Source organism: Tachysurus vachellii, chromosome 2 (genome assembly GCF_030014155.1).
Source record: "Tachysurus vachellii isolate PV-2020 chromosome 2, HZAU_Pvac_v1, whole genome shotgun sequence".
Lineage (NCBI taxonomy): Eukaryota > Metazoa > Chordata > Actinopteri > Siluriformes > Bagridae > Tachysurus > Tachysurus vachellii.
This window is the reverse complement of record NC_083461.1, coordinates 12068722-12090844: the sequence shown is the minus strand read 5'-3', so window position 1 is coordinate 12090844 and position 22123 is coordinate 12068722. Positions and strand designations below refer to the sequence as shown.

General features: G+C 37.4%; 2 protein-coding genes across 14 annotated transcripts in view; both read left to right on the top strand.

The window, feature by feature from the left end:
* The window catches only part of LOC132863955 (supervillin-like), a 66466-nt gene extending 50602 nt beyond the window's left edge, over positions 1-15864 (top strand). For 8 of the 13 annotated variants that reach the window (XM_060897149.1, XM_060897080.1, XM_060897067.1 and 5 more), the window contains 25 exons: positions 836-916; positions 2114-2164; positions 2613-2781; positions 3113-3196; positions 3779-3865; positions 3975-4152; positions 4315-4487; positions 4750-4905; positions 5310-5446; positions 5961-6108; positions 6266-6411; positions 6913-7088; positions 7788-7935; positions 8180-8373; positions 8519-8601; positions 8719-8867; positions 8970-9075; positions 10132-10339; positions 11055-11188; positions 11266-11421; positions 11810-11953; positions 12862-12983; positions 13172-13327; positions 13646-13666; positions 14905-15864. In XM_060897149.1, coding sequence (XP_060753132.1) covers positions 836-916; positions 2114-2164; positions 2613-2781; positions 3113-3196; positions 3779-3865; positions 3975-4152; positions 4315-4487; positions 4750-4905; positions 5310-5446; positions 5961-6108; positions 6266-6411; positions 6913-7088; positions 7788-7935; positions 8180-8373; positions 8519-8601; positions 8719-8867; positions 8970-9075; positions 10132-10339; positions 11055-11188; positions 11266-11421; positions 11810-11953; positions 12862-12983; positions 13172-13327; positions 13646-13666; positions 14905-14991 — 3294 coding nt within the window. In that variant the 3' untranslated portion in view covers positions 14992-15864. The remainder of the gene's footprint in view (positions 1-835; positions 917-2113; positions 2165-2612; positions 2782-3112; positions 3197-3778; positions 3866-3974; positions 4153-4314; positions 4488-4749; positions 4906-5309; positions 5447-5960; positions 6109-6265; positions 6412-6912; positions 7089-7787; positions 7936-8179; positions 8374-8518; positions 8602-8718; positions 8868-8969; positions 9076-10131; positions 10340-11054; positions 11189-11265; positions 11422-11809; positions 11954-12861; positions 12984-13171; positions 13328-13645; positions 13667-14904) is intronic. The other 5 variants (XM_060897089.1, XM_060897115.1, XM_060897071.1 and 2 more) reach the window with 4 other exon arrangements.
* A 313-nt stretch (positions 15865-16177) lies between these two features.
* LOC132863937 (GTPase IMAP family member 8-like) lies at positions 16178-21600 on the top strand. Its single transcript, XM_060897048.1, has 7 exons — positions 16178-16235; positions 16614-16665; positions 17667-18329; positions 18894-19649; positions 19923-20636; positions 20915-21002; positions 21102-21600. Exons 2-7 carry the CDS (start codon positions 16632-16634, stop codon positions 21133-21135), a joined length of 2289 nt encoding a protein of 762 aa, XP_060753031.1. The 5' UTR covers positions 16178-16235; positions 16614-16631; the 3' UTR covers positions 21136-21600.
* The last annotated feature ends 523 nt before the right edge of the window (positions 21601-22123 follow it).

Here is a 22123-nt window from a genome sequence, read left to right as displayed (position 1 = left end):
TTACCGTAATATTTTGCATTGTTTGTGGTTGAAGCAGCTACACATTGTTAAAGCTTACAGCCTGTGCAGATTATATTAATAGATACCTTACTACAGGTTAGGGCAAGATTATGGTTTTCACTCACAGCTGCCTTGTAGACTTTGATATATATTTGGAGTTTGTGCTTGGCTTTCTTTACAGAAAATATGCAATATTCATTACAAATCCATCCTCTAAAAAGGCAAAGGTGATGGAAATAGTTAGGGAGACTAATGTTTAGCTTCTTTTTACCTTTTTTAGATTCCATCTTTTGAGTGATCTTTTCAATTAGGTGTCACTGTACAGTCACCTCTCTGTACTGCAGTCTATGCAGTCTGTTCACTGTGTAGACTTTACTATACACCCATGTACAAGATGGATGGCTGGATATATAGATGGATAGATGTTTTAAGGTGTCACGTGAAGCTTTATAGTAGCACTAATCCATTTGTAATCTTGTCTTAATCATGACAGTTCTGGATCTTACTGTACAGTAAATGATGGGTTTCATGTCAACAGCAGGAAAAGGAAATATATTAGATAACCATATGACATGACTACATCGCTTGCGTAGCACAGAGTTTATACAAATAGGTAAATTGTTTGGACTTATTGTGTATCTCGTGTCCTGCATCCCTGTTAAAGTGCACTGCATGCATGTGTGTATATACACGTACACACACTTCTATTTCTATACTTATATAGGCATTTTAGACATTGTCTCTGTCTTCCCTTTTCCTCCTATCCTCTTTTACATTTCCTTATTCTGTTGTCTCTGTCTTGTTGCTTCCTTCATTTCTTTCCTGCCTGCTGTAGGATCCTGTCTTTTCTTCCACTTTTTCCTCTGTACCTGTGAGTGCCTCTGAGTCTCTGGATTCCATCGAACCCCTTTCCCAGGTGAGAGAGAGAACAAATGATCTTCTGAACCTGGTTACTGTCACACTGCAATGCAAACATAACTCTACAGACATTGTTCCATCTTTATTTTTTATTGCTGTATAAATGCAAGCAAGTACAGGCAATAATTATTACTCGTGTATGAACTGCATTGCACTCCTGCCCTCCATCCCTGCCTCCTACACCTTCTTCTGCAAACTAACTTATCTATTTTTTTGTAGCATCAAATAAAATCATCGATTTATTGTTTGGAACTTGGTGCTTTTTTTTTTTTTGTAATTTTAAACACCGCTCTAGTCATGAATAGCTCTGCTCAAATGTACTCCCTCTCCTGAACCTTGCCACACACTCCTCCATGAACATGCTTTGTCTTTGTTCATCTAATTGCATGCACATTTTATTCCAGAGAACAATTTACTGTAGGTTCTATAGCAGTAATTAGAGCTTGTGGTGTCAATTTGCTGCTGTTGTGTGAGCGGTTATTTGCAGAACTTTCTACGGTTAACACTTATTTTACTGAAACACCTACTGCTGTAGAGAACAGGGCACTAGAAACTAGTTTTCTTCTTTATCCACTGACATCAACACCATTCTGTTACCTAATTTTACTTACTTGTACTATTACTTCTATTCTATTCCTCACATTATCTATACTATTTTATATTTCTATTATTTTATTCTCCTCTAATCTACTTGATTTTGTTCTTTGTTCTTTTCTATTGTTTTCTATTTCATAATGTCCTCTTTCATTTTATTATATTCTCTTTTGACCTTTTTCATTTTGGGCCTTTCATTTGTTTATATTATATTATAGAATAGATTTGAATTTTAGAATTTTCAAACACGATAGACTCCATATATTTTTCTCTTTCACACTGTTCTATTATATTTTGCTTCTATTCCAATTGTTTCTGTTCTCTGATTTACTTCAGACCAGCGTATGTACCTTTGCTGAGTGGTAGTGTGTCTGTAAGTGTGAGTGATGTGTTTGTTGATACTAAAGCTAGCTGTAGATCTTTAACGCTGTTGAGATGAGCTAAATGTGAGAGTTGAAACAAAGTGTCAGGTTTATTACCTATGCTGTTATTAGGAACTTCTCTGGTCTAAGCTGCATCCTTTCATCTGTCATCTTCTCTTTCCACTCTCTCGTCACCTGCCATATCTTTTCCTCCTCTTCCCTCCCATTCTTCTGTGAAGAGACAATCCCTGCTCACGCAGGCAGACGAACGTCACCCCTGGAGACGCAAGGTGCCTGGATTATCTCATATGCACGTGTGTGTGTGTGTGTGTGTGTGTGTGTGTGTGTGGTGGGGGGGGGGGGGATGGTTTAGGTGTGTGTCTGTGTGTGTGTGTGTGTGTGTGTGTGTGTTTAAAAATAAATAATAATAGAAAATTCAGTACTTACACACAGACACATGTTTATAGCTGTTAGATTGTCTAATCCAGTATTAATGGAATAGTGGATTAGAACTGCTTATGGCTGCATGGTTACATCCCCTATGTTTCTAGTGATATTAACCTTCAGTAAGTTTTCAGAGATTCTATTAATGTTCAGTTCAAATAGTAGTTAAGTTTGTGTGTGTTTTTGGAAAAACACTATAAACTGCAGGTTTTTACGTAAAGTAACTTGACCGTGTGATCCGCATGTTGAATCTGCTATTGAATTTATGTATGTATTTATTTGTTTATTTTGCAGAGGATAGGGGATGAGGTAGAGGAGAGTCAGCAATTCGAGCGCATAGAGATGTCCGTCCAAGAACGGAAACAGCTCATAACAGCTCAAGAAGATGCCTGGAAGGTCAAAGGTTATGGAGCTGCCAATGACTCAACACAGTTTACTGTGGCTGGTCGTATGGTCAAGAAAGGTCAGTGAGGGTCTCGTATCAGCTTATTTACCAGCACATTCTTTTACATAATTGCCGAGAGTTATGTATATTGTGTCTTGCCCAAATCTATTTCTATTTCCAAGTTCTATTCTAAAACTATTCAAGAATTATTAATCATTGTTATATAAAATAGAAATTCACAGACATTCGTCTTCACAATGGTCCAGTTGTCTGTTACTGTGAATAATGGATTTGTGCAAGAGACATGGTTTTGTTAGGAGTGTTGTACATCGTGACATTTGATTATATCATTTGTAGGCACGTGTCTATGCAGATTAGTCATTTTCTTTGAACTTATGTTCTGTTTCAGGTCTCGCTGCCCCCATGGTGCTTACAAAGCCAGTGTTTACTCCATCAGTCAAAAACAAGAATGCCATCTCCAAACCCCAGGAAGGTAAACTCCTCCTCATACATCTACTGTTCAGATGATTTGTTTGTGCGTGTGTGTGTGCGCGTGTGTGCCTGTTTTTAATGATTGTATTATGTTTCAGTTTAAGTTTTAGAATGAATAGAATAGCAGTAACATCTAATCTTAAAATTAAGTGGTGTCTCATTGGTCCTTTTTTTTTTTTTAAAGATAATCAGAACCAGCTACTTGTGAAATGCATTGTATTAAATGAAGATATCATTTAATATAACAAATATGCATTGTTTTCTTATTATTTTAAGGAAATAATTGAATAACTGTTACAACATTGTGTACGTAAGCCTATGTTTTCTCCATCTTGTATATGTATATGGCCTGATGCGATAAGGCACACAATGCTGCTCATCAACACACACATACAGCACAACAAATCTTATAACTGCATCCTAACAGATGTTAGTTGATGAATATAGTCCCAATTTTTTTTTTTGTTACTTTTTGAATTTTTCATTTTTAATTCTACTTCTTATCTCATCGTGTGTGCTTTAAGTCTCTTCATTCAAGAAAAATATCTTTTTTCTTTTTTTTTTAATAATAATGCTTTTGCAGAGATTGAGGTCAGAGACAATGTAAAACTCGAGTCAGACAAGAAGCTGGAGAAGCTGGAGTCCTTCTTGGGTCGGCTAAACAGTAAAGGTGAGTAAGTTCCTCTACAGGAGCCCTGACTTGAAATATATAGCTTTTTGTTTGTTTGTTTGTCCTTCCCTGAAAATAAATGTAAGTTTTGTTTTTGTCCTTGTTTAAGTGGGTGGGCTTCCTGAGTCGACACTTACAGTAACCGAGAAGAAGGTTAAAGAGGTCATGACTCTGGACGATGAGTGTTTTGATAAGTTTTACAGACACACTGAGGAACTGGCCAATATCAGCAGTAAAGTGGAGATCGACGATGACTTTGATGCCATCTTTGGAACTCAGATGCCAAAGTAAGAACACTTTTGACTCATGTGGCTCTGAGTGTTAATGTCATATATCTGAGGTAACAATTAAAGAAGTATTATAAGGAAAAAACTTATACAAAAACTGAATATATTATTTGATCCATTTTCATGACTCAGCATTATTCTCAAACCTTTGTGTTTTTTAAGGCTGACCTCAGAGATGGTGCAACACAAGCGTGCAGTACGTCCAGCTCGAAATGTGCAGTCATCCAGGAATCCTCTGAAGATGCTGGCTGCACGAGAGGACATCAGACATGAGTACACAGAGCAGAGGCTTAACATTGGTGTGCTAGAGAGCAAGAGGATCACTCATGAGAAGAGTGAGTGATGGACGGAGGGAGGGTCTGTGAAAAAACACTTGAGTTAGCAAATTAAGTAGGCTGTTACAGAGAGAGAAGACAGGGTGTTTGTCATCAGGCATGCATTTGTTCACACATGGTAGAAGTGCTATGTTTATTTGCTGATGGTTTTTACAGTTTTTTTTTTTATATTTTGTGTGCTTGACGTGAGTGCGTATTTCAGTTTTGTAAACCAATGTTGTGTGTGTGTGACTCTCTCTCTCTCTCTCTCTGTCTCTCTCAGTGTGTAAAAACAGTGGGTTCTCTGCCGTGGCTCTGGCAGGCTTGGCGAGTAAAGAGAACTTCAGCAGTGTGAGTCTGCGGAGTGTGAAGGTCTCCGAGCAAAGCTCCCACAACAGTGCCATGCCTTACAAGGCCATCATGCTCATGCAGGTCAAAGGTCAGTCACTTAAGACTGAAGTGAGGGAACAGATCTCCAGTGTGGAAGACACTTGTGTAAAATGTCTTGTATCTTTACTTAACTTACATATTTCCAAATGTAATATCAGTGGAACACAAAACAAGCAGCCGTGTATGAAGACTGCTGTAAGACCTGTACGTATTAGGAACTTGTTAGGGTTTTGTGTTGCACTAAGTTTATGTTTACTCTGTCCAGGAGACATATTGTTTTTGTTACTGAGGTTGTTAATGTTGGAGGATTTATATTGGCTCTGGAAGACATTTTCTTTTAAGGCATGAGCTTACAGGATTTTGTCAGTTTCTTTGTCTAGGGGTCAAACAATGTTTTTCAGTGTTGAGAAAGCAACGATTAACATTTTTTTTCTGCTTTTTCAAATGAACTAGGTCGACGGCATGTCCAGACGAGGCTAGTGGAGCCTAGAGCTTCCTCTCTGAACAGTGGCGATTGTTTCCTCCTGGTTACACACCAGTCCTGTTTTATCTGGATTGGAGAGTTCGCAAATGTCATTGAGAAAGCCAAAGTAAGTGTTTATCTACACGCATGTCTCCCAAACATTTCTTCATTTTATAAATTTTTTTTAAATAACGCTATGCTCTATATAACATTTCACAACAGGATATACACTGTAGAGTGATAAAATAGTCTGTGAATAGCCTGTGTGTGTTGCTTGATAAAGTCCTCCACGTGCAGGAAGTCAGAAAAATTAACCACAGAGCTGGTTTGATGTCATAACAGCAGCAGGAAGTCAGTTGTAAAAGTCAGGAAACATTTCAACAAGTGAGCACCGTCACACAGACCTAAACATTGTGTTGTTTAAACCTAGAGAGGTCATTGAACTCGGTCTGGAGATGTATTTGACCTACTTCAGAAATTCTCCAGTTTTACAGCTTACTTTTTGCTCGTAGCCCTCTGCCATGGATAGCAGCCCATGTGTTCTCACAGAGAAGTCTTGTTTAGTCTGTGATTGTTTTGTACATCTTTACTACATCATGGCTTACATTAATGTTCTTAAACCAGCTTTATCCTATATACAGGCTGCAGAAATGGCTACATTCATCCAGACCAAGCATGACCTTGGATGCAGAGCCTCTTATGTTCACACCGTAGAGGAGGGTATCAATACCCAGAGCCATGCATCCAAGGAATTCTGGAAGATTCTGGGAGGGCAGACCAGCTACCAAGGTGACAGGCTGTTGTATTACATGATTACAAGCCTCTGTGCATGAAATGTTAAACACTTGTCTGAGCTCAGGTTATGCTGCTTCTTTACATTTTGGATGGTGAAAGCTGCTGTGAGAGCAGTATTTAGTATCTAACAGGAGTTTTCTGCACATCACAGTTGCAGGAACTCCAGAGGAAGATGAGTTTTATGAGACCGCCATAGTGGAGACAAACTGTGTCTACAGGCTGCGTGAGGACAAGCTGGTTCCTGATGATGATTTCTGGGGTAGAGTACCACGCTGCTCCATGCTCAGCCCTACAGAGGTCAGGCCATGTTTGTTAACAACAATCATGAAGTAGCTGCATATACATTACATGTACTTTACATATGTGTGGTGGTCTGGAGGAAACCCATCAAGTCATTGTAGCTGAAGTCTAGCATACAGAAAATCATTCTTGTTTTTGCCAAAAAAAATAGGGTTTTTCTGCCTGTGATATGACATAGTGCAACACCTTGAGAGAGAGAGAGAGAAAGTGAGTTGTACTTACTGTATCTTGCTTTTAGTCTTACTGCAAAGACTAATTTCAGAATTAAATGCAGTTATTCTGCTTAAAGATGACTAAATCCTTGCTAGCTGTGTGTTTTAGGTTATGATCAAGTTGTTGGATGGTTACAGGCTGTAGTGAAATGGACATCAGACTAATCAGCTCAGTGTGTAATCAGATTCCTGCTGTCAACTTCACCATGTAAAGAGTTTCCCTAGACTTCCACACATATATTATATGAACCACAGATTTTTGATGTGTGTGTTTATGTGTTTGTAGGTGCTGGTGTTTGATTTTGGCAGTGAGGTGTATGTGTGGCATGGTAAAGAGGTGACATTGGCACAAAGGAAAGTGGCATTTCAGCTGGCAAAGCACCTCTGGAATGGGACTTTTGACTACACAACCTGTGATATCAACCCGTTAGATCCAGGAGAGTGTAACTCACTTATCCCAAGGTCTGTAACTTGTATTGCGAAATTGAATGACTTTTGAGTCAGGGCTTTCTACCCAGACACACAGTATAATTTGTTTCTGTAAATTCTCTTTTCTGTTCTGTGTTAATTGGAGTTAAATAACTACTTCATATTTGTTTATTCTGATCTACTGCATGTGTGGCGTTGCAATTAACTTAAAACTCTCATGAATGTCAATAAATCAACCAGAAATCTTTTCCTGAGTAAAAAGTAGTCCAAAAACTAAATGGCAAAATAGTAGATTATAGTAATAATCGTAGATTTGTAAATTAAAATCCAAATCCGTGTAAGTGAATTATTTATAAAAGTGTTCTTAAGAGATTTTCACAAACTCAACTGACTTTTAATGTAATTCTATTCCAACTCCAGAGAGATCTGTGAAATTCGATAAACTCTCACGTTACAGATGTGGTTGAAAATGCTGGAATGTTTCTTTATAAACCGTAGTAAATCTTATCATAGGACATGAGTTATGGTGTGTGTGGTGTTATAAAATACTAAACTATTGTCCAGACTGCTGCCAAGAATCGTCCTGTTTATATACAAGGCATAGTGTAGCCATGACGGTGCCAAAAACACAAAGCTCACATCTCTTCACCTGTCTGTTTCTCGGGCACGTGTCTAAATATATATGAGTATGTCTGTGGCAGTATTTATGATTCTTGTTTGTGTTTGTGTTAGGAAAGGCCAAGGTCGGCCAGATTGGGCTGTATTTGGCAGGGTGACCCAGCACAATGAGACTATACTGTTTAAGGAGAAGTTTCTAGACTGGAGAGACTCCAAGAAGGCTTTAAAGAACAATGATGAAATACAAGCTCTTGAACACAAGGTATTACTGTACATCAGTAAGATCTTATAATTGCACATAAAACTGAAGATATGAAGAGTTTTGTGAGTGTGTTTATATTAATGATAGTTTAGAATTAATCAATGTACGCAAGAGACGCAATTTCGGCGAAAAGAGTAAAATGTGGTTAATTCTGTTGAAATGTGGAGGCTTTTAGTTGACACTGACTTTATTGGAATATATCCTTAAAACATGGAATAGTTTTTTCTTTTTTGTTGTGTTGTAGGAGGTGCAAGGTGGTGAATGCCGACCATACAATGTGTCTCTGATGTTGCCGTCCTCCCATGCCCCTGTTCGGACTGTCCTGGACGGCGTGGACGTGGGACGAGGTTACGGTATGATGGAGGGAGATGACAGGAGGAACTTTGAGATTAGCACTCTGTCTGTAGATGTGTGGCATATCCTGGAGTTTGACTACAGGTACAGAACAGAGCACATATTTTGTTGTTGATTTTTAAACTATCCAGGCAGTATATAAATACTTAATGAGTATTTTTACTTAATGATCCCAGAATATTAATCAGATTGTGTATTAAATGTTTGGACGTTTGTGTCCCTGATGCAGTCGGCTGCCTAAGCAGAGCATCGGGCAGTTTCACGAGGGAGACACATATGTAGTTAAATGGAAGTACATGGTCAGTGCAGCAGGTGAGGATTTGTGTAAAGTGTGTGTGTTTCTCAGTTTGCTGTGTAATTAAATGATCTGTTTGTCCATCATGCTGACATCACCACCATCTTCTGTGGGGTGTGTGTGTGTTATCTCAGTTGGAAAAAGGCTAAATTCTGAGCGGACTGTCGGCCCGGGTAAGGAGAGGTGTGCATACTTCTTCTGGCAGGGACGTAACGCCACTGTCAGTGAGAAGGGGACATCGGCTCTCATGACTATGGAGCTGGATGAGGAGAGAGGAGCACAGGTCTTTCCCCTGTTTTAATCCCCACCTCACACACTGTTATCAGGTTATTAGGGAATATTCTCCCTCTTTTATTGTACTATAATGCAGCTCTGTGTGTTTCAGGTCCAAGTGCAGCAGGGGAAGGAACCGCCTTGTTTTCTACAGTGTTTCAATGGAGGCATGATGATTCATGCAGGAAAGAGAGAAGAGGAAGAAGAGAATACACAGAGTATGCTATAGCCATGTTCGCCTCTCTTGCACTCTCTCTCTCTCTCTCGCTCTCTCTCTCTCTCTCCCTCTCTCTCTCCCCCTCTCCCTCTCTCTCGTTAAATGTGTGTAACTTTTAGTCCGCATGATCTTTTAATGATACATTCGTATAACTGATATGATCATTGATCTAGTCTTCGTATATATTTTTCTTTGCATTCGTCAAGTGAAGGACAATATTTAATGTCCACTTCGGGTTTACTAAATGTTCTTGAGGGAGCTGAAGAAATGCTACAAATATGGAGCAAATTAAGAAAAAGTATCCTATGAATTAAGAGGCATTATAAGACCTTGTACTGTATACCTATATTGTGTAAAGTTTCAATGCTACACTGTTAGGTTTTTATATATTACTCAGTGTTTAAAAATTGTTTGTACCAGTGTAATACACACTACACATGTCAGTGCTGAGACTGAACCACCACCAGAATAATATGTGGTTAGTGGTGGTATTTTGGTGGTCTGTTATTGTTGATAGTTGTGGTGAAGTCACTTGTACCAGATAAAAATGGAATGAGAACTAACAGTAACACAATATAAAGAAAGCAGTGCTGAGTGCATGTGTGTGTCTGTGATATTGAAAAAATGTTTTCTGATCTCTTCATCTAATATGCCTATCTCCTGCATGTCAGTCATGACTAGTGTGTGTAGAAAATGGAAAAACAGGAAAATGCTGTGTGAAGAAGATAGTGTCATTTACATCAGGGCTTTAGAGTAGGGCATGTGGTCCAGTGCCTTGCTTTTACACTTTCTAAAACAAAATACAGTACACAAAAAAATGTACAGACTAAAATTCATTGTAGAGTGATTTTTATTTTTAATTGTTTTTCTTGTCCATAATTTCTTGTCTCCCCCCCACACACACACAGACACACACACCTTTTTTTAATAGAAACAGTCTTCAAATTGTATTTATTTTCTTGCATAGGAAAACTTCATAGCCTCTTAAATGATTTCTCTCATTTTTTTCCTAACAAAATAGTGATTGTCCTGTTAATTTTATTCCACTTGTGTGCAGGTGACTGGAGGCTGTACTGTGTGAGAGGCGAGAAGCCAGTAGAGGGCCACCTGCTGGAGGTGGTGTGTCACTGCAGCAGCCTGCGTTCTCGCACCTCCATGATTCTGCTCAACATCCCTAAAGCCAGCATGTACCTGTGGCACGGCTGCAAGGCCCAAGCACACACACAGGACGTGGGCCGCACTGCTGCTAACAAGATCAAAGAGCGGTGAGGAAAAAAAACGTGCATGGAAAATGTAGTTGTTCCATGCATATTGTGTATCACAATTACAACTGAAACTAGATTAATGTGTCAACGAAACTAAGACATGTTTGAAACAGATTTAAATCTGATCCATCAAAGCACTCTGATATTTCAGCAACACGTTGTTCAAGCTTAACTACATCTGTCTCGCAAACAAAACCAAAGCCACTCTCAATAGGTGACACACGTTCCAATGTTTGTGCTATTGGGGGAAAAACAATAGCAATAAAGACATGAAATACCATCATATTCAAAAATAAAGAAATAATAATAGTAATGATTAAAAAAATAAAAACAACATTGCCAGAGAGCATTTTACTGTAATGATTCGATTTGCATATTAACAGATTACTATCAGAGTTTAGAGGCAGCTGGAGATGGTTATGGGTAAAAATGTGTGTTTTAAATTCTGATCAGGATAAAATCCAGATTTTTTTAATTACTGTAGTGAATAGTGCTGTGTAATACTTCTAACCCTATTCTTCTATTCAGAAAATCCCGTTTTAACTTTTTAAATAAAACTTTTATTGTTTAAAAATAAATAATTATAAACTATTGATAAACTAATGATAAAGGTGCCTGGTTAAAATTGTCATGTATCTCTTTGATTATTGAGAGAGTGATTCCCCATGAAGTTTAATCACACACACTATTGATCATGTTGGTGTTTTATTTTCAGGTGTCCTCTAGAAGCTGGACTTCACAGCAGTAGCAAAGTGACCATCCACGAGTGTGAGGAAGGCACTGAACCAATAGGATTCTGGGAAGGTCTTGGGAGACGAGACCGCAAGGCATACGACTGTATGATTCATGGTGAGTCGGGTTTACTGCTGTGTATATGTGTATTTTATTTGTGTACAAGCTAACATGAACTGTGATTTGTCTTTTAGATTTGGGGAAGTTTAACTTCACACCACGGTTATACCACTTAAGCAGTACATCAGGGGAGTTTGTCGCTGTGGAGTTGATCTGTCCTTCCAGAGAGCCAAACCTGGTTAACTCCATGCCTTTCCACCAGGAAGATCTGTATAATGTCACCCAGCCAGGTGAAGTCCACACTCACCGGACAAACTGACCGCATGTTTGTATGTTGTTAACTCAGTGTCTCAAGTCCTATTCTGCAAAGTGGAGCAAAGCTGTCATATGTATCATGTTATACAATCAGACAATTTCACTTAAAGGCTCAGTAAATTCACTTATGGACAAATTATTTTCAGTTACTTTGATGCTTAATACTGTACATTATGTTGTAAAATAACACATCCACGATACTTTAATGCCCCATCTCAAATGTTCCTGATATATAATACTATATAATATATCTAGTTTTGCTTTCTGTTCAGTTTCTGAATTGTTTCCTGAATAAACATGGAACTCTGAGCATCACCTTCACTGGTCCAGGAATATCATTTCTGCTTTGCTTTTCTGTTACAGCTCTGTTTTTGGTTGATAATCATCATGAGGTGTACCTGTGGCAGGGCTGGTGGTCTCTGGACAGTGAGAACACAGGCTCTGCCCGCATCCGATGGGACTTAGACAGGAAGTGTGCCATGGAAACTGTGCTCCAGTACTGCCGAGGTAAAAATCTGGGAGATGTTTCATTGAAAAAATGAAAGGAAGTGGATAAAAATGTACATCCCATGTTTTCTAATTTTATGAACCATCTAATGCTACTTACCTGTTTATAGTGATTGTAGGTTAAGTATTTATCCTGTTCAGATTAGTGCTAGCTAGAACCATCTGCTGCTATAACTAGCCTATTTGGGTAAATTCCTACCAACTTTGCACTCTGTTTGTTAATGATTTTAACTTCAGGCACATTTGCTTCAGGTTCTTGTCAGCTAAACTGCAGTTTTAAGCTGCAACTTGATTATGGTGATGACTGAAAAATGTAAGAAATTAAAAGGCGATTTATTTAATGGTAAATTACTTCAGTGCTGCTTCTAATCCTATATATTTATTTACATTTATGGCTTTTGACACAAACCCTTATCCAGAGTGACTTTGAGAAGTGAAATGACATTTTATCTCATTTATAGGCTTGAGCACTTGAGGATTAAGAGCCTTGCATAAGATGGCAGTTGGTAAATTGCAGTGCCGTGAACTTTTTGATCAGTGGTCTGATGACTTATTTTTATATGACTTTATTTTATTTTTTTATTTTTTATTTTTTTTTAAACAATCAGTGCTTTATCAATTTTCTCAAACAGGTAACTTCTTGAAATTGTGCCACTCTCTTAAAGTAGCTTTTTCAGTTTCTGGCTAATTGGGGGATTTAAACTTCCCAGACAATGGTATATTCTGTGGTGTATTTCGCAGCTAAAATTGTAACTGTATAAAAAGGTAAATGACATCTTAACCATTTTTCCTTTTGAAATCAGCTAGGCGATCATTATAGAGCAGCTGTATAAAAGCAACAGATAGTTTTGGAAAGTTATTTTGAGCCCTTTTGACACTTTGCTCTCTGTATATTTGTGTTTGTGCAGAGAAGAATGAGAAGAAGCCTCCTAAAGCCTACCTGATTCATGCAGGGCTGGAGCCACTTACATTCACTAACATGTTCCCCAGCTGGGAGCACAGAGAGGACATCGCTGAGATCACAGAAAAGGTTTTCCACTTCACTCACAATCAGACTGCTCAAAAGCTTCAAATAACTTTAACAGCACAAAGAATGTCATTTGTAAGAATGAGAAGATGCAGTATAAATGGAGAATGAAAATATGCATGAAGATGTATGAGAGATGGATACATTGATGAACCATTAACTGTCCCTCTTTCGTTTATTCCATGTTACAGGAAGCAGAAGTATGTAATCAGATCATTCTAGTGGAAGATGTTTTGGCCAGACTCTGTAAGACCACCTATCCACTGGCTGACCTCATTGCCCGGCCTTTACCAGAAGGTGTCGACCCTCTGCACCTCGAGCTCTACCTGTCAGACGAAGACTTTGAGGTAAGATCACAACCTCTGTTCATGTACTGTATGTATTGTGTATATATACCAGTATTGTTTAGCCCTTTGCAGAGCAATTGCATTAGTCACATATTTACTGAAGGTAAAAGCTTGCCAGATGTGTAATATAGTATGATGCTCTTCCTGTTTCATTCTAGTCAGTCTTTCTCTCCCCTTCTCATAATCTACTCTTCATACTCGTTTTTTTTTCCACTTTCTTGTACAACGACTTTCCCCCTTATTCGTTCTTTGCCATGCGTCCCTTGTGGTGGCATAGTCTCGTATCTGACAGTGGTTACGTTTTCCTTTCACCTTTAGGGTGTAGGGGCCTATGGGAAGGTGAGTTTTTTTTTTTTTTAAGGACTGCTGGTGTTCCCCACATTCACACAATGCTTGTCTTTGGAATCAGTCAACCAGTTCACTTGCTTGTTTCACCAACAAAACACTCACGTCTTCTGAATAACCTTGGTGTGGGTTTCCTGCCACACAAGATAACACACTTTTTTAAATGTAGATAATGCATGTGTTTCTCACCACTTAACTGATTTTGTTTTTATTAGAATAGAATTCCTGGTGTTACCCACAGGTATACTGGTGTGTGTATGTATGTGTGTGTGTCTGTGGGTGGGGTGTGTATATAATATATATAATGTGTATTTCTGTATGTGTATATATACAATAATGTCTATTTATTTAGTAGATGTGAGCCAACCCTGCTATTAACCACTAAAACCTCAGAAGCAGTAATGTTTTACACCTATTAATAATGAATAACGCCAAATAGCTGATTTCTCACAACAAAGCTACACTGTATTGAAATAATTTAGCATGTACCTCTGACTACAGTATGACAAATAAAATACCATAGCTGTTATGTCCTGTTAGGACAATTATTAAGACTATAGTTGTATTATATGGTATTATTATAGGTACTCTACTGAAACGTTGAATAGACCTATAGTATTTTTTTAAATAAATGAAGAGGTTTGTGTGACCATCTGTATTGCACTCGATATCTCAGGCTGTTGTATTGAAACACTAGTACTGCACTATTGTAGACATGCACATATACCTTATATGTAAGCTACATTCACAGGCCCTTTTATCAGTTACACTCACCATATAGAGTTCTTTGTATTATTACTGACCGTAACTACTGTTAGAAAACATGTCCGCTTTCTTCTGTCTGTGCTGTAGAAGTGAACAAGCACAGCACTGACTCTCGTGTTTGTTGCACTAGTTTGAATGTTGGGGTGAAGTCCTGCATAGCAAAAGACAGGCTGCTGTTAATATATTTATATCTACCAAATAACTGATATAATAATTTAAGCTGATAGCTATAAGTATAGCTATAAGGCATACCTAATAACTGGGTAAAGAGTGTGTCTAAAACTAAAAGAAAAGGCAGGGATTTTCTCTTCATGCCTTCGTGAACATTTCAGTTTTAAACGTGTGAGTGTTTGGCAGAATTTTAGATATTGAAAAGGACTGTTGTGAAAAAAGCAAGAAATCCAGTCAGCTTAATGTTTCCTTAAATACCATGTGTTTGTGTTTTTGTGTCTCTGTTACTTTTACAGAAAGGCCTGGAGATGACGAGGATGGAGTATGAAGCTTTGCCAGGATGGAAGCAGGTGAATTTGAAGAAAGCCAAAGGATTGTTCTAGTGGGTTTAGGAGGATGAAGATGTACAGACGAGGCGATAATCGCTGTTGCAGTGTAGAAAAAGATGGAACAAGCATGTGGTGCAACTTGCACTCAGTTTTTAGCTGAACTTTATATATGTACAAATGTGCTGATGTGAATGCACTGGAAAGGGATATAAGAAGAAAAGAAAGGAGGAGTGGATATGGACGGAGATTAGCAGAGGTTTACCAGCCTCATGGAGTATCTCTCTGTCTATTCCTGGTTTTTTTTGTTTGTTTTCTCCCCCCAGTTTGTTTAATTGTAAAAAGCTGTAAATTACTGTAATTTTCTTTCTGAAATGTTTTTTCTTAATTTCACTACATGTCCATGTAGAAGAAATAAAGCTGCCATTACAGTTACCTGAACTAAAATAGAAAAGTAATATAATTTGATTAATGCAGTGGCCACATCACACCAGCAGACTGTGTTTGCTTTACCTGTTAATGCTCTTCATTATTTTACTTGTGTTTACACTTTAAACAGTTTTGTTGCTGTAAACGTATAGTACACTATGACTTTTTACAGATGTAATAATGTACTAATGATCCAGATCCATGTCACTCACAGCCTGACCTTCATGCCATCACAGATTCCCCTGTTGTTGTTGTACAGGTATTAAAGCTGTGGGTGTGACTGAATAGTTAGTGAGGGTGTAGTGTGTGTGTGTGAGAGTAAATTCAACTAATAATGTTGAACTGGAAGTGAATGAAATCTACTTGCTCAGATTCTACAGTGTATAAATGTGCCTTCGCTTTCATGTACAGTTTATATAATGAAATATAATAGTATGCAATTTTAATATTTTGGTGAATATATAAAATATCAGAGAATAAACTGAACTATTGAAATATGCAGTCAATGCTGTGCTTCTCTTATTTTTAAGTATCAGCATACTTGTGTGTTAGAAAAGATGAGAGATAGATGTGACTCACTGACAATCTTTTGGTGTTAGTAATTTTTTAAAATGTACCAGAGGACTCCAACGCAAAAACACATCACCTGATATTTCCTTACTCTCAGAGTTTTTGTTGGGTAGGTTGGTATTTGTTATGTGACTTAACTATTAATCTTATCTTAGGGAGCGTGTTGAGTTTTTTGTTTCGTTTTCTTCATAAAGTAGTCCATCCAGTTTTCTGAGTGTACACAAGATTCTGTTTGTGTGTACACTCTTCATTTGTCACTGTGTGGGGAGTGGTTCGGTACTACAGCTCAATATACTGTACAGGTAAAGTAAAAATACTTTTTTTTTATCTTTTCCGCTGGTTTAATAGACTAAGCTATTTTATTAATCAGTGTATATTTAATGTTTGGTCTGTGTGATTTTCAAAATGTACATTGAATGACAGGAGTATGGGCAGAAAAACAACTGTTCTAACAAAGACTCTAAACTTACAATAACGTCTGGTTACATCCTCATATTCAGTTGCTGGGTCGTGTCTGGTGTTTGTATAAAATTATATTTCTGTCTACATTTGTGATTTTTTTCTTTAGGAATTAATTTGTTGTGTTATTATTATTATTATTATTATTATTATTATTATTATTATTATTATTATTATATTTTTTGTCCATCTTTAAATTTTGCGTGTAAACATATTTCTAGGTTGTGACAGCACTGAGGATGGCTTCATTTGGAGACCCACCTCAAGAGTCAGGTGAATTTCACAAATACTTCTTAAACTATTGTTCGGTTGTTGTTTCTATGACCATGTAACGAAATCAAATAAAGTTCTTAGCATTAAATGATTTGAAAGAAAAATCAATATAGTTTGCAAAATAACTTGAAAACCACTAAATATTTTTTGGTGAATTTCCATTTAGTCACATAGCTGTCATATGTCACGTAATCTCAGTATATTTGCACCTGTTTCTGGAAGCAGCAGATGAGGAATGTTGCAAAGTTTGTTAGACAACATGAATTACTTTATCATTAAGATTATACAGCTAACAAAACAAGTCCAAGACAAGTTCATACTTATGAAGTTAAGAAAAAAGCCAAGAGAATCAATGTACATTCATGGGGACAAGAAATACAACCATTATTTAATTATAATTATAAATAACAATTCAGTTTCCCTCACCAACTTCCATAAACCAAGAACCAAACAAACTAAAAATTAAACCAACATAAAGAAACAGGTTAAAATGTAAAAACACACCTTTCCTGAGTGAGTAATTAGCAGCCAAATGTTATAAATAAAAGTCACAAATGTGTGACTATGTCTATAAAAGCAGAAACTTTAGGAGTTTGATATTCTGGAGCTCTCTGGTGTACAGTACGTCTAAATCATGTCAAGAAAAAAGAACAGCCATGAGCTCTAAGAAATTGTTGCTGCCTCTTAATCAGTCTTTAGCTTGGCTGGATGTTTGTTGACTGAAATTTTCAAATGTTGCCACAGATTGGACTCTGAATTGGATTCAAATTTGACTTTCAGGGACTTAAGCAGACTGAAGTATGTCACTTATAATAGCCCCCTGCATCTTTCTCCTTTCAGTCTCCCTTCAATTTTGACAAAAATCGCTTGTTCTGCATATGTGCTATAGCACAAAGACATGATTGAATTAATTTCATTGTTTTATCATTAGTGTGACTGACCAAATGTACTGCTTTATAACAAGATCACATAACTGACTATAAATTTCACATGTCTCTCAGATCTGAGGATTATCCTAATTGGACCCCGTGAGGTGAACGTGGCTTCAATTGGAAACATCATCCTCGGGAGAGAGGAGTTTGTATCTCAGAATAGTAGCAAGTGCATAAAGAGAGATGGAGAGATAGCTGGTAGAAAAGTAACAGTGGTAGTCACACCTAATCGATGGTCCAGACTTCCTCTGATTGACACATCAAAACGAGATAAACAAGAACTAATGCTCTGCAGGATTCTGTGTGAGCCTGGACCTCACGCCATCCTTCTAGCCGTTGGTGAGGAGGAGGTCACAAAGGACATGGCTCTCTCAATGGAGGAGCACACAGAGCTTCTTAGCCAGGAAGTTTGGGATCATACAATATTATTATACTCATGTGGCAAACAGCAAGAAAAATGTGTTAAGGAATCAGGAGAAGCTTTCAAGAGGATTGCAAGTAAATGTGGACACAGATATCACATTCTCAGTGACACAAATCAGGGTGATAGAATTCAGGTCAGAGAACTACTAAAGAAGATAGATGACATGGTACAGAAAAACAAAGGCAAACACTGTGAGATACACGGGAAGATCTACCTTGTACAGAAATGGAGGGAAGCTGAAGATAGACGAGCAGAACAAAGGCTACAAAAGACAAAGGAACTGAGAGAGATGGTGAGATCAAAAATGGGTAAGTAGAATATTATATTTATTATAATTTTCCTTTAAAACTGTTGGTAAATCAGACATAAATTACTCATCCTGTCTGCAGGATTTAAGGAGATTATATGGACGTTTTTTAAAAATTGCTCTTACTTTTAGAACAAAGCAACTTTAAGCTGCTTCGGAGCTTGTGGTGTGTGAGAATAAAAAGCTTTTTTTTTCTACACAGTGTAATCATAACACTTACCAAACATTAGGATTAAGACCAGAACCTCTTGTTTCCAGCTAGAGCTTGTGTGGTAGAGTACAGTTATCTGATCCTGATTGCTCTATAAGGTTTGATCATCAATGCCACAGAGTATCTGTACTCATTGTCTGGAATCAGTACAAAACACAGAGCCAACAGCTCATGCTCGCTAGCTAAAGTTATCTATCCAGCTATAAACATACAGTATGTATTATCGCATCATTGACAGTACAACTGTACACTGCAGCTTTAATGTAAAAATAAATGTTAGCTTACAGTATGTCAATGTTCCATATCATTTCTTTATTTAGAATGTTGATTCCATTTTGCTCTTTATTTTTATAGGAAGCACAAGCCACAGTTCTGAGATCAGAATTTTGCTAACAGGATATCAGTTTTCTGGAAAGAGCTCAACAGGAAACACAATCCTGGCACAAGAAGCATTTGTGACATTTCCAAAAACAAGGATGTCAAAGTGTGTAAAAAGTGAAGGAGACGTTCAAGGAAGGGACGTTACTGTAGTGGATACTCCAGGACGATGGAGAATTCACCCATTCGAGTACACTACTGAGCTTTGCAAGCAGGACCTGGTGCTTAGCGTAACTCAGTGTCCACCAGGACCCCACATTTTGCTTGTGTTTGTCCGTTTAGACATTTCCTTCACTGAAAGGAGCAAGAAGACAATTGAGGACCACTTCCAGCTTTTTGGTGAGAATGTTTGGAGACACACCATGGTACTGTTCACCTGTGGGGACTTTCTGGGAGAAACAACGATTGAGCAGTTTATTGAAACTGAAGGGAAAGCTCTGCAGTGGCTAGTGCAGAAATGTAACAACATGTACCATGTGTTCAACAACAACAATAATGATGATCGCTCTCAGGTTTCTGAGCTGCTGGAAAAGATTGATGAGGTTGTTGCTAGTAACGGTGGTGGTCATTTTGAAATGGACCAGAAGATTTTGCAGGAGGTCCAAATGAAGAGGAAGATGGCAGAAGACAAAGCTAAAGAGAGGAGACTGATGGCAGAAGACCAAGCTAAAGAGAGGAGACTGATGGCAGAAGAAGCACAAAGAGGATCAACTAGTTCAATATCTGAAAAAGGTGACAAAAGTACCATGTATGTGGTCATTTTCATTTGTAAATCACAACAAATATTCATCCACTTTGGTGAATGGCTGGCTGTTTATATCTCATATAGTATAACAGGATAGAAACACACTTATTCTACAATGTTAAATGTAACTACAAACTACTTTCCTGAACATGATTTTTTTTTTTATTATTCAGGATCACTTTTTAGCTTCATTACATCATATCTTTGTGTTCTCTAAATGCATTGAGAAATCATTTCTGAATATTTCTGTTTGCTTACAGGAGCCTCGCCTAGTGATCCTGAGGTCAACATTGTATTAATTGGTTATAGAAAAGCTGGAAAGACCACAACTGGAAACATTATGTTAGGCAAAAACCTTTTTTCCAGACAAAAGACTTTTCAGAGTGAGCAGCAACATGGACAAGTAGCAGGAAGACAGGTAGCTGTAGTAGACACTCCAGGCTGGGACTGGGACCATGATTTGGAGGAAACACCTGAGCTTGACTGGCAGATAGTGCAGAGTGTTCACACTCATTGTTCCAAAGGTGCACCGGTTGTTTTCCTTTTGTTTGTACGCGCAGCTTTTTCCTTCAAAGAGGCAAACAGACGCATTGCTGAAGAATATATGCAACTTCTTGGTGACTGCGTCTGGAATCACACCATAGTGCTGTTCACTACTGGGGCCTGGATGGAAGACATAGACATAGAACTGCACATTGAGAGTGAAGGGGATGCACTGCAGTGGCTTGTAGAAAAATGTGGGAACAGATACCATGTTATGGACACTAAAGGAAAGAAAGCAGCTGTACAAGTCCCTGAACTGATGAGAAAGATTGAACAAGTAGTGGCAAATAACAAGAGCTGTCCTTTTCAGTTAGACAAAGAAATCTGTGAGAAATTTGAGAAGAAATGTTCCACTGTCAGCAATCAAACCTCACAAAGGATGTTACACATCAGAAAGGAACACGGCAGCATGCCCTGGATTCCACCTAACAGTAAGGGTTGTTATTCTATTTTATTTTAATTTAATTTAATTTTAATTTAATGTGAAATTTAACATAAACATACAGTGCAGTACTGTTTCTGTGCTAATCAAATATATAGTTTTAATATTTATTTTAGGGTGACTCCTCATCTAGAAGTTTTTTTTATTTGAAAAATGGTTAAAATACACCTTCATTAAATTTGTCAATCTGCTGTTCTGCCTAAAAATAAATAAATGTCAATTTGGAGATTTTTTGATACTTATTAAGAAAACTGTATTATTCAACAGTGCAAGATGATGATTATGATGATGATGATAAGAGCTCTGGCTTTGGCTCATCTCTATCAATGCAGCCTGTGACTTTTCCATCATTAAGGTAGGCAACATAATAAATGGACCATATTCAGACACATACTGTATGTGATGCACATTTCATTGGTATCTGACTAACGTTCATGTTTGCTTCAACCAACAGGGATATGTCACGCTCAACAAGTTCATTTCAGTAAGATCAGAACTCTGAGAGATCTGTCGTTTCCCATCCACTCTAAAGCAGATCCTGACACACCAGTTTTTAAATCTATAAGAGAACAAACAGAAGACAAGAGGCTGAAAACTGAGTTACAGAAAACATAAAATTAAGTGTACATAAAGTCTGAATACTTTTCTTATTATTTGTATTTAAGTATGACATTAGTATAAGGTATTATCTAAGTGAAGAATAAATGTCAGTAAACTTGTGTAATACCTAATTTGTGATTTATACCTTGTTATATATTTGTTATATACTTGGTGTAAGCAGAGAAACTTATATTAATAAAATGTACTCATAATTTATACAAAAAACTTACAAAACTTATGTATTTATAGGTTGTGGGCTATGAAGGAGAAATACTTAAGGAACTAGGGCTCTATTTTACCACACTTTAAATGTGCTCTTGTTATTGTTGTTGTTGTTATTGTTGTTGTTGTTGTTGTTATTATTATTACTTCTATTATTATCTGTACATACGTATTTTTTAACAACGTACTTTTGACAACTTTATCTTAACTGTATAATAAAGTAAACTTTTGCAAACATTGTTTTTATGTTTTTTGTACAGTAGGTCATACATTTATTAAACTGCCAAAACATTATAAACATGATTTGTAGTTTGAAAAACTGCATTTAGGGTTTGCACTGTAGACAAAGATAATCTAAATATTGCTCGCTCTTCTACTATAGTAATTTCATATGTACCGACACTGCCATCAGACAGTGTGAAGGATAGCTTCTATCAGCTATTAGTTGTCAATCTTCATCGTATTCCCAGGAATGACAAAATTATTCTTCTTGGAAACGTCAATGCTAGTATGGGATGAAACAGGTATTTATAGAGTGGTAGACACAGACATGGTGTTGGGTAGGTTAACACAAATGGTTTGAGGAAGCTACCACTGTTTAGCATGATCTCCCTATTACAAACACTCTATTTCAACTAAAAACTACATACAAAA

Excerpts from the sequence above, each read along its gene's own strand:
- LOC132863937 (XM_060897048.1), top strand. The coding sequence starts at position 16,632 with ATGGCTTCATTTGGAGACCCACCTCAAGAGTCAG. Across the intron at positions 19,650-19,922 it reads TAGTTCAATATCTGAAAAAG|GAGCCTCGCCTAGTGATCCT; the intron begins GTGACAAAAGTA and ends GTTTGCTTACAG. Across the intron at positions 21,003-21,101 it reads GTGACTTTTCCATCATTAAG|GGATATGTCACGCTCAACAA; the intron begins GTAGGCAACATA and ends TTCAACCAACAG.